A 16441-nucleotide genomic window follows, 5' to 3' on the forward strand; every position below is an offset into this window, starting at 1 on the left:
CTGAGCTGAAGGCAGAGGCTTTAACCCACTGAGCCACCCAGGAGCCCTCCATTCTCATCTTGATGGGACAAAAGCCAATTTCATCCTGATGAGTATGTTGGTGTCCTTTTACTTTCTTCCATTTTGTCTTTTTGAAGAACCCTATTATGATCCATCAATATGGTCTGATGGACACCTCTACACCGGTCTCTTCAGGCTCCCTGGTATTCATCCCTTCATCTCCTTGACGGTGACATGTGGGTCTCTCAGTTCTGCTTCACCTGCTGGGCAAGAAAAACAAATGTTCCAAGTACAGTCTCTAGGGTTTTAGTTCCCTCTAGAACATCCTGCTATTTATTTAATCAACCTTACACATTTGCAGGCTCACATTTCACATCATTTAGTCTTCCATGATATTTTGATTCAAAATTCAGTAACAGTGATAGGAAATCTGCTTCTCCTGCTTATAGCGTAGACAGCTATAAGCTATATCTTGAAAGGTCACACTGCCCTGCTATGATGATGACGCATGAAACCACAAACAGTCTACTTCCGAGGAGCCACAGTCCCTTTCCCCACACATCTACCCTATAACCATCTGTCTCCCAAGCCTCCCAACTTAGAGGAGACATCAAGCCCTGGTACCATCAGTGCTGTTGTCGCCTCATGGTCCCACTGACCACTGGGTTCAACCACCAGCAACAGACAGGTGGACAAATGCCTATGTAAGCTGTGGGGCCAGCGACCGGGATCCACCACCTCCTGAGAAGAGACTACCCGGTAGGGTCGTTGCCTTGTGATTATCAATGCAGGGCCCTGGGGCCGTCTGACAAAGCTCCCTCTCCAAGCACACACCATTCTTTGGACTGTGCTTCCCGCCGTCTCCACATCCCACAGCTCCGTGACCATGGCTGCCACCACCTCACTGCCCTGCTCCTCACACATCTGCCTGACCTACCCAGATGTTACTGCTTCCTCTTAGTCCTACTCTTAGATTATGGTAATGGCCAAATACACAACGTGAAACTGGACAGATGAGCCTGATAGCACTTTATTTATCCCATAAATTCACACCTCTGAGAACAGGATACCACTCACCATATAAAGGCCCACATGGGAGCTGCATCTGAAAAAGAGTGAACGAACCGGGGCTGTGAGAAGTTATCCTTGTAGAATGAAAAGGTTGGGAGCACTCTGAATCCCACAGGAGGATGGGACTGGCTTGTTTAAGCCTGTGGGCTGGTAGGGACTGAACCTGCTACAAAGAGATGAGCAGGAACTGTGCCACGTTCCCTTTGTGAAAAGGGTTGTTGGGCTAGAAGCTATTATCCCACGAAGCAGTGTGGGGAGGAGAACTTGAATTCAGGCCATTTGAGCACTTGGTCTCACCAAATGTCAAGAAAGAAAGTGCATTATATAGAGTTTAGGCCTTCTGCCACAATTTGGCAGATAGCATCTACAGTATTCTTGGCAATACTCACACACGATCCCATAAGACCACCAACTTCCCACGGGTCCCCATAGCAGTATTACTCCAAATCATTTTACGAAGACCTCACCCTGTGGCTCTGATCCTTGCCTCAGACTCAGACACACAGAGCCACATGTGGATCTCAGATAGCCAGAGTTCCATTCTATTTCCTTGATGTACTTGCTGTCACCCAAGCAAATAAAAAATTTCTCTTTCCCCCTGTCATTCCAAGACCACCCCCATGAATTGCCCATCCCAGGCCTAGTGATTCTCACAGATAATCCTATTTTCCCCTGACCAGGCTGAATGAAACACTTCACACCCCACCAAAGTCCTCAAAAAATCTTGCTAAGTCTAAAAAGTGGCTCTAAGTACCAGCTCTGGCCTGAGTGTCATCTTTCATCCATTACCCCTTGTCTCTGCATCCGTCGGAAAGCCACTCTTCCCTGGGAAGCTTTGGCTACCTACCAGACTATATCCTGCCTGATACACCAAATCTTTAGGTCCACTTACCTACATTTATGAAGCCTAATACCATCACCAGGTATCCAAGCAAGAGATCCAGTCCTGGGTCCCCATTCTCCACACCTGGCCTCCAAAGAGCTTTGCCACCACAACCTCAAGCTTGCCTCAATGTGACCCACAGCTTACTCATCGTGGTCCACACCGTAGCTACCACATCGTCCATGTCTCTAACCTGAATCCCTCCCCAGACTTCCTGACCTGTGTGTTAGTTGCTCATTTGAGCAACCACTCCAGTCAATGATTTGTAAAAAACCTCAGACTCTTGAAATGGCCAGAACAAAGCTCCTGATATCCTCAGTGAACACCAACTTGCTCGTGTGAATTTCCCACCAGCTCAAGGCCAAGACTTGACCTTTCCTTCTCACCTGCTTGTATCTACCAACCTTTGTCCCACCATTTTTCCTCATATTCCTCTTTTCTGTTTATCTCCTAACTCCGGCAAAAGACCCAAGGGGTGTAGCATCCCAGCATGGAAACCAAAACTACCCTTCAAGCAGCAACAAAACCACCCAGACCAGTCTGAGCTTAACCCCAGACACAGGGACTCACGCCTGTGCAGACCGGCCAGGGAGTGACTGACAGTTACCTTTACCTCAAAAGCTATAAATCACAAAGCTATAAATCACTCCCAGAGGTGGAGACAACTGCAAATAAAATACCCAATGTGTGAAGAAGCTCGTTCTGTCAACCACGTGCCCAGCTCCTTGTGTGTCCTCAGTCCCACATGCTTAGACATCACTCTTCCTCCACTCTAGGTCCTTTATAACCTTCCCCGGCTATTGTCTAGAGAGCCAGTCTGACACCTTTGTTGTGACTGTGTCTCCAATAAAGCCTTGTCTGCTTTTAAATTCGAAGTCCAGCCTCGCCTCTACTGTTGCTGTGTCCGCGGACCGGATTCTAGTAACACAATGATGCAGCTCCCATTCCTTAGACCAAAAGCTCTGAGATCATCACTGATCATCTCTTTCGTTCCCTCACTGTGCACATCAGAAAGTCTAGTTGCCCCTCTTAAGACACACAGCCAGAATCCAACCATTTCCCAGGCAACAGCCCTGGTCCCTGCACCCTCACCGGGACTAGAGCAGAAGCCTGACGATGACTGTCACTCGTTAGGACCCAATCAAGCCCACAGTCTGTTTTCCACTGTGAAGCCAGATGAAGCCTCCCAAGACCTGGGGATTGAAATCTTTTATTACTTCTAGAATACACACCCAACATCTCTGGCAGTCACTTGACAAGACACCTATTCATTTGCTATTTACTCCTACCTGAAAGGAAGGAGACCTGTGTTTTCTGAACATTCCTGACCTCAGTTTTTCCTGGAAGCACTGGCACATCCTAGTACCCACTCCTGGGTTAACTTTCCACACCTGTTTGCAGACGGTTACCAGAAAGGGAATGCCTACCTGAGGAACGGCAAGGACGCTCTCCGCTGAACTGTGGACTTCCGACACAACCTGGGCTTAGGGGTTCTCCAGGTTCACCAGATTCAAGGAGGGAGGAATGGCATGAAGAGCCTCGGGACACCACAGTCAGAGGACACTGGGGTGAGGGTCTAGGCCAGTGAGGGACCAGGACACCCTCCAGTTCCCTGTGTAGGTTCCAAGCCCTTCTCCAGCCACGAGAACCTGTGCTGAAGAGGCAGGCCCTTAAGAAGTGCGTCCGTGCTGGGATTCGATGGGCTCACTGGACCCCTGCCTGGCCCAGGAGCCAGCTGACCTCAGGCTTGGTTCTACTCTGCGCCTGAGTACTCGGTTTTGCCTTTTACCAGCTGTGTGACCTTGAACAAAGACCAAACCTCTCAGGGCCTGGATGCCCTCATCACGCTTATGTCCCTCCTTTGGCCAAAAGTCCCCTTGGCGTCCAAAGTCCTCACGAAGGTACCGCACCTCGGCCCGCCAGTGCAGGCGTGGATCCGCCTGACGCTCTCTCCCCTGAGGGCAGAATCCTCCCCCCTCAGGCCCCCTGCAGCCTCCGCCCCGGCAGCCACTCAGCCCGGAGCCCGCTCCCGCACGCAGCCCGCCGGCGCTCACACACGCGCCCCCACCCACCGGCGCCTCCCTGTCCCGGACACCGGGGCCTGGGCCGCAGGGCCGCGAGCAGGCGCCCCGCGCTCGGGCCTTTGGGGTCTGGGTGGGGGACGGAGGGGAGGGCCGTGGGGACGAGAGCTTACCTCAGCTGAGTCCCTGGGCGCGGCCGCCGCCATCGGAGCCTCCCGGCGGAGCGAAGTGATGACAGCTGAGCGGCCCGGGCAGTCGCGGACACCGAGGTCTCCAGGCGGTCCTCGCAGGCGGCGAAGTCTCCGACCCCTAGACTCGCCTCCCTACAGCGAGGACAAAGCCCGCTTTCGCGCAGACACCGGCCCTCCCCGCCCCAGCCCTGCCCTGCCCTGCCCTCCGGAACCTCCCGCAAGCTGACAAAACAAGCAAGCCGCCCAAATTTTGGCAAAGGACCCGCCGCCGGAAGTCCCGCCCCGACCCTTTATGCTCAATCCCGGGGCGCCTCTTTTCTAAGCCTTCACTGGCTCAGAGACTCTGTCGTCAACGCAGGGCGTTCTGGGAAATGTAGTTCCCACAGTTCGCAAGGTCTAGGTAAGGGGGTTCCCCACCTGATTCCGGGAAAGAAGGCCAACGTTTACTGCCAGGTCCTCTGGGGAACGGAGGGCCCCTGCTCAAGGGCAGAGGGTCGGTTGCCCCTCTTTAAGGGGCCATATGCGGGTATCTGGAGGCTAGTCACCCAGGCATCCATGCCATTAATGAGAACGACAACTCTATCATAAAGAGGCCATGAGCAGCAATACGAATTTGCCCAAAACTGAGGTGCCATTTTCTGCCATACTGACAAAAATTGTAATGCGTGCAGGGCCCAAATCTACTATAAACCACTGCATAGTAACTAGAACCCCCAAATTTAGAGACAACTTAAACAATAAGGCTTTTCTTATTTTACAAACCGAAGCAACACATGGTAGGCAGTTCTCAGGTGGGAGACCTGGGAGCTAGGAAAGTATCACAAGCACCAAGTGAGACAAACGTGCCTGGGAAAAAGTGGTTCTTGTCAAGTTGTCGGTAGAACTCGTTTGGTTTCCTCTGGGCCAAACCTGTGTGAGGTCTTTGCCAACTGTTCAGAGAGAAGGGAATGTGGACCTCCCAAAGACTCAGGTTACTCCTAATTTGCTGCAATACGTCCCAGAACAGATGTCAGCTTCCTGGAGCTCGCTCTGGTGGTGACTGATGCACACTGTGGGGACCTGCCATGTGGTAGAGATGGAGGGGCTTTGGCCACAGAAACTGGCAGGGACATAAATCTGGAAAGAGCACTGGGCAAGTTAGAAAGTGCAACATAGCCACACACACTTCCTGCATAAATGAAATATATGGGGAATCTTCCCACTATGGAGGTTTAGATGTATGAGATTCAAAGCAGGCAGATGGCTACTCAGAGAGGCTTTGATCCATTTTTGTTACCCTGAACAAGGAGATTGCATGTTCCCTCCACAACTAAGGTCCTTCTCCAGTGTGAACTCTCCATTGATAATTGAAGGTGGAACTATAGCTAAAATATTTAATATATTCACTACACTCTTAAGGCTTTTCTCCTGTGTAGACACCTGGTTCTGAGCAAGTGTGTCTGTGTAGCTGAAGGCTTTCTTTCATTCTCCACAGTTGGGATGGCTTTCTGCCAACCCACATGTGATGGTTTTGTTTGGCCTCCTCTTCTTGCAGAAATACCTTGGGGTGGCCAGTAAGTGCTTCCTAACCTCCCCACAGGTAAAGGGCTTCTTTAGCATCTGGAACTTGCAGCTCTTCACACATGAGGGCCCTTCCATGTTGCTTCTAAGGCTTTTCACCAATATGTTGATCCTGGTGATCCTGAGGGTTTGCACTGAAATAAAATTGTTTGGGGGGCGCCTAGGTGGCTCAGTGGGTTAAAGCCCCTGCTTTTGGCTCAGGTCATGATCCCAGGGTTCTGGGATCGAGCCCCACATCAGGCTTTCTGCTCAGCAGGGAGCCTGCTTTCTCCTCTCTCTCTGCCTGCCTCTCTGCCTACTTGTGATCTCTGCCAAATAAATAAATAAAATCTTCCAAAAAAAATGTTTGGTACATGCTGCTCTCTGATATACAATTTCTGTCCATGATGTTTTCCAGGGCGCTCAGCCAACTGTAAGATGTGCTTCAAGATATGGATACATGTATCACAAGGGTGGATTTTTTGGAGGAAGTGACCTGCCTTGGGAGTCCTGATCTGTGCTATTCTTAAATACTGTTCAGAAGGTACCTCTGTTCTCTGCTCCACACCAATAACCTGAAAGCAAAGAAGTGACAGTGCAGCATGTGTTGATGTTACTGGAGGAATGTGTCCACACTGATTCATTGAATTACAACAAGTGAATTACTCAACGGAAAGGCAACCAGAAATAAATCCGGGGGATGCTTTTCAAGAAACAGGAGTAAGGTTCTGGTTGCAGAAGTGGCTACCGTGCATTACTGGACCCATAAGGGCACATATTGGTAGCAGCCTCCCCAGGAAGACACAAGGGCAGGGCGTGTGCCATAGGGAAGCAAGGCAAATGTACAACTTCTTCTTCCACCAAGGCCTCTCAGCAGGAACTTGTCTGCTGGTGACTTTTAAGGCTATGCAGAAGTGTGTGAAAGCCCAGGACAATCCAACTGCAACAAACAAGTGGGAGTTCAACGCCAATGTCAGGCTATGTGTACACTTCAGGACACAACGTATGCAGGTCAATGTTGCAGACTGCTTCAGAAGCAGCGGTGAGAGGAATGGGTAGGATGAAGAGTACCGACAAGGGAAGATTTTCCCTAGGTTTTGACAAGTCAGAAAAATATCAACAGTGGAAAGATAGTAGACGCCTGGGTGGCTTAGTCAGTTAAGTGTCTGCCTTCAGCTCCCATCATGATCCTAGGGTCCTGGGACTGAGTCCCACATCATGCTCCTTCCTCAGCAGGAAGACTGCTTCTCTCTCTGCCTGCTGCTCCCCCTGCTCCTGCTCTCTCTCTCTCTGATAAATAAATAAATAAATAAATAATAAAATCTTTGAAAGGAGAGAAAGGAAGGAAGGAAGGAAGGAAGGAAGGAAGGAAGGAAGAATGGATGGATGGATGGATGGGTGGGTGTGGCCACTGACAATGGCACCAAAACCCTGGTTGAACAAGACAGGTTGCTGGTGCGATCGAACACAGCCCTGACAACACACTCTCCCCAGCTGCCATCTACCAGGGCCAGGCTCCCTCTGACCCCACCCTGCTGTGGCTTGGGTCATGTCCAACCTGTGATGTGGAAAGAACTCTTCCCAAGGTCTTGGTTGAACAACTATGTGGGACATGGAGGTTACAAACACTGGAGGGAAAAAATGCCAGATGAGTGGCAGTACAGGGCCAGGGCAAGTCAGCATGCAACAGACCACAGAAAAGAGATTTAAACGAAGAGAAGTGAGTGGGAGGCTTGAAAAACAGCTCATGGTCCAGGTAGTAGCAGCCATGAGAATATAAGTAACCCCTGGCACCAGCCAGCACAAGGGAACGTCAGCTGAAGGAAGCAAGCAAAGTCTAAGGTGCAGCAGTGCCATGGACAGAAACGCAGTCACCGGGGGTGCCTGGGTGGCTCAGTGGGTTAAAGCCTCTGCCTTCAGCTCGGGTCATGATCCCAGGGTCCTGAGATGGAGCCCCGCATCAGGCTCTCTGCTCCACGGGGAGCCTGCTTCCTCCTCTCTCTCTCTGCCTGCCTCTCTGCCTGCTTGTGGTCTCTGTCAAATAAATAAATAAAATCTTAAAAAAAGAAAAGAAAAGAAACGCAGTCACTGGCCGGGGGGAAGGCAAGCAGGGCAAGACCCTTTGGCTCACTCGAAAACTGCTGATGCTGAATCTTTCCCTGTGAGGCTTCTGGGCAGATTTGGGGGCTGTAGAGGAGGTAGGAGGTCAGTGCAAACAGCCCAGCCCTAGCAACCACAGCACCTGCCCAGGGAACTGCAGATGGAAGCAGTGTCCATGGTCCCGCTGTGAGAAGGAAGCCCACAGCACGCTCTGGGAAAGCAGGGTCGGGGAGGGGGATGTGAAGCCTGGATCAGGGCACTGGGGAGAGCACAAGTGCCTTGCCTAGTGAGGTTTGAGGATGTAAGCGCCAAGTTCTTCTGATTCACGTGTAGTACAGGTATCCCTGAACCTCATCCAGGAGCCCCCACTCCTCCCACAAGTACACAAGCATTTCCTCAAGTCTCAGTGCCTGTCATGATAGCGACAGATGAAACCAGGAGTGCCCTCTCAGAGGCCCCACAATACAAACTTGTCTTCCTCCAGAGGTGCACAGCTCAGAGGGGATGCCAGTCCCTGGTCCCACTGATGCCCGTGCTCTCCTAATGGCCCCATTAGTACTCTGCTCAGCCTCACCACGAAAAGGCAGGTAGGCAAATGCCATCTAAGCAGTGGGTCTGGCCCTGAGAGCCCAAACCCTCTTGCCAGCAATAACCCTGGGGTCCCCAAGATCATGAATCCCAGATACCACCCAAACCCGGCTTCACAAGTTCACCTTGAGTTCCCAACAGCAAGTCCCTGGAGCCATCGGTCACACTTCCTTTCTATATGCGCATCATTCTGTGAACCATACTTCCTCATAGCTCCTGACAGCACAGTCACATGTTAACAGTCACCACCATCTCCCCCTGCCCCACTCCATAGGAGTCTCTCTGGCCTCACCTAGGGACTCAGCACAGGACATCCAGAGAGTGCTTGACAAATTCAAACAGGATCCAGCACAACCCAGACCTCCGATGGGTCCCATGGCCCAGGAAAGCCCTGAATGCTGCTTTGAAGGCCTCACAGCTTACCTCTGAACCTTTCTGCAAGGTTAACCACCCAGAACTCCATGTGAGTTTGAGACACCCGTGCTGTCTTCCACTTCCACGGTGCACTTGCTCTCCCCTCAGCAGCCATTATCCATTATTCTCTAATAAACTTTCATCAAAATCTGAGCATCACAATGGGGCGCCTGGGTGGCTCAGTGGGTTAAAGCCTCTGCCTTCGGCTCAGGTCCTGATCCCAGGGTCCTGGGATCGAGCCCCGCATCGGGATCTCTGCTCAGCAAGGAGCCTACTTCCCCCTCTCTCTGCCTGCTTCTATGCCCACTTGTGATCTGTCAAATAAATAATTAAATAAAATCTTAAAAAAAAAAATCTGAGCATCACTGATCCCCCTGCCTGCTGTAGTGACTCTCACAGATGATAACCTTTCCTCCAGACCTTATCCACCAGCAAGACTGAAAAACCCCAGACCCCACCAAAGCTCGCCCCAAAATGACGCTGATTCTGTACAGCTGTGGATAAGCAGGAGCCTCAGTGTCCTCTTGTCTCAATTACGCCCATGCCTCCACAGCCATCTCACGTCCACTCACCCCACAGAAGCCTTGATCACCTGCCAGATAATCCTCCCTTCATCTTTGTGTCCCCACCACCCACAACCATGTGCCTCAGCAACAGACTCAGCTCTCTTCAGCATCTCTCTAACCTATTAAGAGCATCAACACCATACCATGAATTCCCAACTTCACCATCCTAGTTGATGGAGCTTCAGCTGCTAGGTCCAAAATGCCTGGGGTCCCTTCTGACGACTCCTTTCTCTCCCTCACCTATAATATCCAAAACTCTACTTGGCTCTTCTTTAAAAATGGACCCAGAATCCAGTCACTTCTCTCCCTTCTACAGCCACCATCGAGTTCAACAACCAGTTCACCTGGGCTGTTGCAGTAGCCTGCTTCCGGTCCCCGCCTCCAATCTCTTTTCTTTTCTTTTCTTTTTTTTTAAAGATTTTATTTATTTATTTGACAGAGAGAGACACAGAAGAGAGAGAACACAAGCAGAGGGAGTCGGAGAGGGAGAAGCAGGCTTCCCACCAAGCAGGGAGCCCGATGCAGGCATTGATCCCAGGACCCTGGGATCATGACCCGAGCCTAAGGCAGAGGCTTTAACCCACTGAGCCACCCAGACGAACCCACTCCCCCCCACCCCGCCCAACTCCTCTCTTAACCCAATACATAATCTGCCACTGTGCAGGGTGCCACTCAGACCCTGTTACTTTATCACAGGTGGAACCTACAACACATCTGAGGAAAAGAAAAGTGATTCTGAGAGTTTCAAAAGCCAGTCCTTCAGGGACGCCAGGGTGGCTCAGACGGTTAAGCGTCTGCCTTTGACTCAGGTCATGATCCCAGGGTCCTGGAATGGAGTCCCACATCATGCTCCCTGCTCAGCGGGGAGCCTGCTTCTCCCTCTTTGCCCATCCCCACCCACTCTCTCTTTCAAATAAATAAAATCTTTTTTTTTAAAGGTTTTATTTATTAGAGAGAAACACAGCAAGAGAGGGAACACAAGTAGAGGGAATGGGAGGAGAAGCAGGCCTCCCACCAAGCAGACAGCCTGATGTGGGTCTCGAACCCAGGACCCCAGGACCACGACCCGAGCCAAAGGCAGCCACTCAACAGTTGAGCCACCCAAGCATCCCTAAACAAATAAAATCTTAAAAAAGAAAAGAAAAATCAATTCTCCAAGTGGAGCTTTGTTTACACTTAGACAAACTGGAGTTTTATGGGTGTTTTTTTAGTTTTTTTTTTTTTAGTTTTATGGTTTTTAAAGATTTTTATTTTTTATTTATTTATTTGAGAGAGAGACAGTGAGAGAGAGCATGAGCAAGAAGGTCAGAGAGAGAAGCAGACTCCCCATGGAGCTGGGAGCCCGATGCAGGACTCGATCCCAGGACTCCGGGATCATGACCTGAGCCGAAGGCAGTCGTCCAACCAACTGAGCCACCCAGGCGTCCCTAGTTTTATGGTTTTTAAAAAAGATTTTAAGTTTTTAAAAAGATTTTATTTACGTAATCTCTACACCCAGTGTGGGGCTCAAACTCACAAGATCAAGAGTCACACGCTCTACCAACTGAGCCAGCCAGGCACCCTAATTTTGGATTCTAACAAACATGGTGCATAGACACAAAAAACCCTCATGTAACATATGTACTTTTGAAAAATGCAATACAGGGCGCCTGGGTGGCTCAGTGGGTTGGGGCCTCTGCCTTCAGCTCTGGTCATGGTCCTGGCGTACTGGGATCGAGCCCTGCATCGGGCTCTCTGCTCAGAGGGGAGCCTGCTTCCTCCTCTCTCTCTGCCTGTCTCTCTGCCTACTTGTGATCTCTGTCTGTCAAATAAATAAAATCTTAAAAAAAGAAAAGAAAAGAAAAGAAAAATGCAATACATGGGGCACCTGGGTGGCTCAGTGGGTTAAGCCTCTGTCTTTGGCCTGGGTCATGATCTCAGGGTCCAGGGATTGAGCCCTGCCTCAGGCTCTCTGCTCAGCAGGGAGCCTGCTTCCCCACCCCCCCATCTCTGCCTGCCTCTCTGCCTACTTGTGATCTCTGTCAAATAAATAAATAAAATCTTTTAAAAATAACTATTTGTCTTTTATTATAACAAACAAAAATAATGCTTGGTTGGGGTGCCTGGATGGCTCAGTGGGTTAAGCAACAAACTCTTGTTTTTGGCTCAGGTCATGATCTCAGGGTTCTGAGAACGAGCCCCACATCAGGCTCTCTGCTCAGCGGGGACCCTGCTTCCCTTCCTCTCTCTCTGCCTGCTTGTTATCTCTGTGTCAAATAAATAAATAAAATCTTTAAAAAAATATATTTCCCACATTCATTGCACTCATAAGCTTTTCTCCTGGGTGAACTCCCTCATGGTAAATGAATGTTGCCATCTACTTAAAAGATTTCCCACATTTGGGGTGTATTGGTGGCTCAACTGGTTAAGTGTCCAATTCTTTGTTTGGGCTCCGGTCATGATCTCATGGGTCATGGGATCAAGCTCCCATTCTAGATCCAAGCTCAGTAAGAGAAAGCATATGCCCCTCCTCTCAGTGTTCTCTCCCTCTATAAAATAAATAAATAAATCTTTTAAATATTTTATTTATTTATTTATTTGACAGACAAAGATCACAAGTAGGTAGAGAGGCAGGCAGAGAGAGAGGAGGAAGCAGGCTCCCCGCTGAGCAGAGAGCCTGATGTGGGGCTCGATCCCAGGACTCTGGGATCATGACCTGAGCCAAAGGCAGAGGCTTTAACCCACTGAGCCACCAAGGCGCCCCTAAATAAATCTTTTAAAAAATAACACATTTCCTACAATCATTACACTTAAAAGGTCATTCTCCTCAGTGAAACTTTAGGTGTATACTGGGGTTGTTTCTCTGGCAAAGGGACCTTCCACAGTCACTGCACACATAAGGCCTTTATTCAGTGTAAATTCTAGTGAGAAAGGAAGTCAGTCCTGGTGATAAAAGATTTCCAACATTCACTGCACACATAAGGTATTTCCCCTCTCTGAGATCTCCAGTGATAATGGGAGGCAGACATAGAAGTAAAAGATTTGGAACAGTCACTATACTTAGAAGGCCTTTCTCCAGGTTGAATGCTCTTAGTAATCAACACTGAGCTATGGTTAAGATATTTTGCACAGCCACTGCGAATGTAACAGTTCTCTCCATTGTGCCATCTCTGAAACTGAAAAAGGACAGAAGTATACGACAATGTCCTCAAATGTCACACCACTCTGCCGAAAAGGAAGAGAGGAAACCGTGAACATTCTCTCTCTGAGAACTTACACTTGAAAACCCTACACATCCAGCCCAGTCTTCCCTGCCAGCCCAGCTCCCCTCCTCAGATAAACACCAGGTCCTGGTGCCTCTAATGCTGCTCTGCTCTCACCTTCCCACCAATCACTGTTCAGTGCTCAGCAATAACACGCAGGGGACGCATGGAAGCAAGCTAAGCTCTGGGTTTGGCCTGCAAGTCCCATCCTCCTGCCACGATATTATCATGGAGTCTCCCAGGGCAAGCCCTCAGCACAGCCAATTATAGGCCCTGCTCTGCCAGGAAGTCTCAATACCAGGGTCCTGAGGCCCTTAGCTCACAATTCCTCTCCAGGTGTACCTGATTCCATAGACTGTACATTTCTCACATCCTCACACCCCATAGATGAATGCCCATACCTTCCTACCCCACACCAATGGATTCTCTGTTAACTCACACTTGTACCTGTCACATGACAACCAAGGGATGTGTGACAAACACAAACAGGTTCCACTACCACCCCAGTACTCCCATGGATCCCAACTGAGGGAAAGCCTCAAATGCTGCTGAGAAGCCTCCTTGCCTGTCTCTAATCCAATCCTCCCTGCAGTACGACACTCACAACCACTGTCAACCTAGGGTGCTCCTACACTGTCTTCTACTTCTCTGCTGCCCATGCTGGCCCTCGACAATCAGGAACCAACCATCCTCTACTGAACCTTTGTGAAAACCCCAGCACTAAGGATCTCCCTGCCAGGCACACAGAACCACAAATCACATTTGCCCCAGACCTTTTCTGGCACGAAGACTCAGAAACACCCCAGACACCGTAAAAACTGACCACAAAATTCTGCGGAAGCCCTAGAACACGGAAGAGAGAACAGCCCCAGTCTCACTGTCATCTTGTCTCAATTTTCAACGTCCTCAGCCATCTCTTCCAATCATCCCAAGCAACCTTGGCCATCATCGGCCAGATCTTTCTCTTTCACCCATGGTGACAATGCCCGTCAACCACCACCACATGCTGCCCAAGACAACCATTCTTCCACACAACGTAGCAGGATACTGAACCTACTAGCAGCTTTGTCATTATACTCTGTGTTCCGTTCTGAAATGTGATCCAAATCTCCACCCGGGTCCACATCACAGCCATCACTTTTCAAACCCTCCATCGGAAACTTTCCCTACTGTCCCAAGCTTTGCCGTCCAGCTCCCTAGTTATTCCATGACTCACACTTCTCTGACACATCTGAGACTGTAAAATTCAGCACATCACCAAGGTCTTTGGTTATAATGCAAATGAACACACAAGATGGAGTATTTATATATATATATATATATATATATATATATACACATATATATGTACAGTATTTATTAGCAATTTTCCTCTCAGAGACACAGCAAGTATGGGATGGAATGCGATCTGCTCATTCCTTCATGTGGGAGAGCCCGATGCTGCTTTCAAACCACCCCTTCGAGGGCACACAATGTCTAAGATCAAAGGTAATTAAACAAACATGGCACTTACTGATACATTAATCAGAGCAACATGGGGCACACAATTCCTGTGTGGTGACCTGGAAGCTGCAAATAGTCATCAAAGCATCAGACCAGCAACATCCCTGTGGGACTTAGCCTTCCTGTGCGAGTCACCACCCAGAACTCACATCGCCCACTGTGGATCAACACGGGTCACATCCATGCCCTAACTGGGAACGGAACGAGGGGTTCCAGGAACCCAGAATTTGGATGAACAGTCGAGAACGTGAACAGCTCGGCATCATTAACCATGTTGGGGTGGTGACGTATGCACACCGAGAACTGCCAGGTGCCAGACACTGCCACAGACACTGCCAGTGACTTCCATCTTGCGGTGGCTGCACCCACATCAGAAAGCACTATGCAGGTTCCGAATTTTTCTGAAAATGGCTGGATCTTATGGGAAGTCACTGCACTGGGGACATTCAGGGGAACCACAGTCAATTCAGAGGTTGTCCTCCAGCATAAACGCCACCAAGCAAGAACTATCACCTGTGCTGTTTTAGATCCTTCTGCAGTGTGAAGGCTGTAATGATGTCTCAAACCATCATGACTCATAAAAAGATTTCCCATATTCACGGCACTCTAAGGCCTTTCTCCAGTGTGACGTCTCTGGTGACGATGGAGGGCAGAACTAGCAGTAAATGATTTCCCACATTCACTACACTCATAAGGCCGTTTACCTGAGTGAACCTTTTTGTGTACACTGAGGCTATCTTTTCGGGGAAAGGATTTGCCACATTCACTGCACTCATAAGGCCTCTCACCACTGTGAACACTCTGGTGAGCACGATGTTGATTACTAGTGATAAAAGATTTCCCACATACACGGCACTCATAAGGCTTTTGTCCAGTATGAAGTCTCTGGTGATAACGGAGGGCAGAACTAGCAGTAAATGATTTCCCACATTCATGGCACTCATAAGGCCTTTCTCCAGTGTGGACTCTCTGGTGACGACGGAGGGCAGAACTAGCAATAAATGATTTCCCACATTCATTACACTCATAAGGCCGGTCACCTGAGTGAACCATTTTGTGTATACTGAGGCTACCTTTTCGGGGAAAGGATTTGCCACATTCAGGGCATTCATAAGGCCTCTCTCCACTGTGAACTCTCTGGTGAGAACGACGTTGATTACTAGTGATAAAAGATTTCCCACACTCATGGCACTCATAAGGACGTTCTCCAGTGTGAAGTCTCTGGTGATAACGGAGGGCAGAACTACTAGTAAAAGATTTCCCACATTCACGGCACTCGTAAGGACGTTCTCCAGTGTGAAGTCTCTGGTGAGAACGGAGGGTAGAACTAGCAGTGTAAGATTTCCCACATTCATAGCACTCATAACGCCTTTGCCCAGTATGAAGTCTCCGGTGAGAAGATAGGGCAGAACTAAAAGTAAAAGATTTCCCACATTCACGACACTCATAAGGCCTTTCTCCTGTGTGAAGTCTCTGGTGAGAACGGAGGGCAGAACGAGCAGTGTAAGATTTCCCACATTCACGGCACTCAAATGGCCGTTCTCCAGTATGAACTCTCTGATGATGAAGGAGGGCAGAACTAGCAGTAAAATTTTTCCCACATACACTACATTCATAAGGCCTTTCACCTGAGTGAACTTTTATGTGTACACTGAGGCTAGTTTTTCGGATAAAGGATTTGCCACATTCACTGCACGCATAAGGCCTTTCACCAGTGTGAACTCTCTGATGATAACGTAAGACAAAACTACCAGCAAAAGATTTCCCACATTCACTGCACTCATAAGGCCTAATTCCACTGTGAATTGTCTGGTGATAACGTAGTGAAGAACTACCAGCAAAAGATTTCCCACATTCATTGCATTTATAAGGCCTTTCTCCAGTGTGAACTCTCTGGTGAGAACGGAGGCCAGAACTACTGGTAACAGATTTCCCACAATCACTGCACTCATACCGTCTTTGCCCTGCATGAGATCTCTCATGATCTGAGAGAGCAGACATAGACGGAAAAGATTTTGCACAGCCATGACACTTATACAACCGATCTCCAGACTGGACACTGTGAGTGAGCAACACTGAGCTACCACTAAGAGATTGTGCACACCCGCTGCAAACATAACTCTCCCCTCCACTGTGCCATTTCTGGGGATGAAGGAAGACAGATGCAGGGCCTAAGGATTTCCCACATTTGCTGCACGTGTACTGCCTGGATCCACCCTGAGTCTTCCCATGTTCATTCAGGGTTGGTCGTTGCCCAAGGGATTTCCCACATGGAACAAACTCATGATGTCGTGCTCCAGTATGGTATCTCTGGTGTATGGCA

General features: G+C 49.3%; 1 protein-coding gene and 1 long non-coding RNA gene across 2 annotated transcripts; both read right to left on the reverse strand.

Annotated features, from left to right (window-relative positions):
- LOC111139735 lies at window positions 1-4383 on the reverse strand. Its single transcript, XR_002640107.1, has 4 exons — window positions 4149-4383; window positions 3382-3608; window positions 1078-1105; window positions 1-263 (listed from the first exon to the last, which is right to left on the reverse strand). It is a non-coding gene; the product is annotated as an uncharacterized LOC111139735 (long non-coding RNA).
- A 9583-nt stretch (window positions 4384-13966) lies between these two features.
- Window positions 13967-16190, reverse strand: LOC111139737 (zinc finger protein 418-like). The gene is made up of 2 exons (XM_022492097.1): window positions 15321-16190; window positions 13967-15158 (listed from the first exon to the last, which is right to left on the reverse strand). Exons 1-2 carry the CDS (start codon window positions 16117-16119, stop codon window positions 14725-14727), a joined length of 1233 nt encoding a protein of 410 aa, XP_022347805.1. The 5' UTR covers window positions 16120-16190; the 3' UTR covers window positions 13967-14724.
- Window positions 16191-16441: the final 251 nt, after the last annotated feature.

The sequence above is a fragment of the Enhydra lutris genome, unplaced genomic scaffold (genome assembly GCF_002288905.1).
Source record: "Enhydra lutris kenyoni isolate GAN:26980312 unplaced genomic scaffold, ASM228890v2 scaffoldscaffold114, whole genome shotgun sequence".
Classification (NCBI taxonomy): Eukaryota; Metazoa; Chordata; class Mammalia; order Carnivora; family Mustelidae; genus Enhydra; species Enhydra lutris.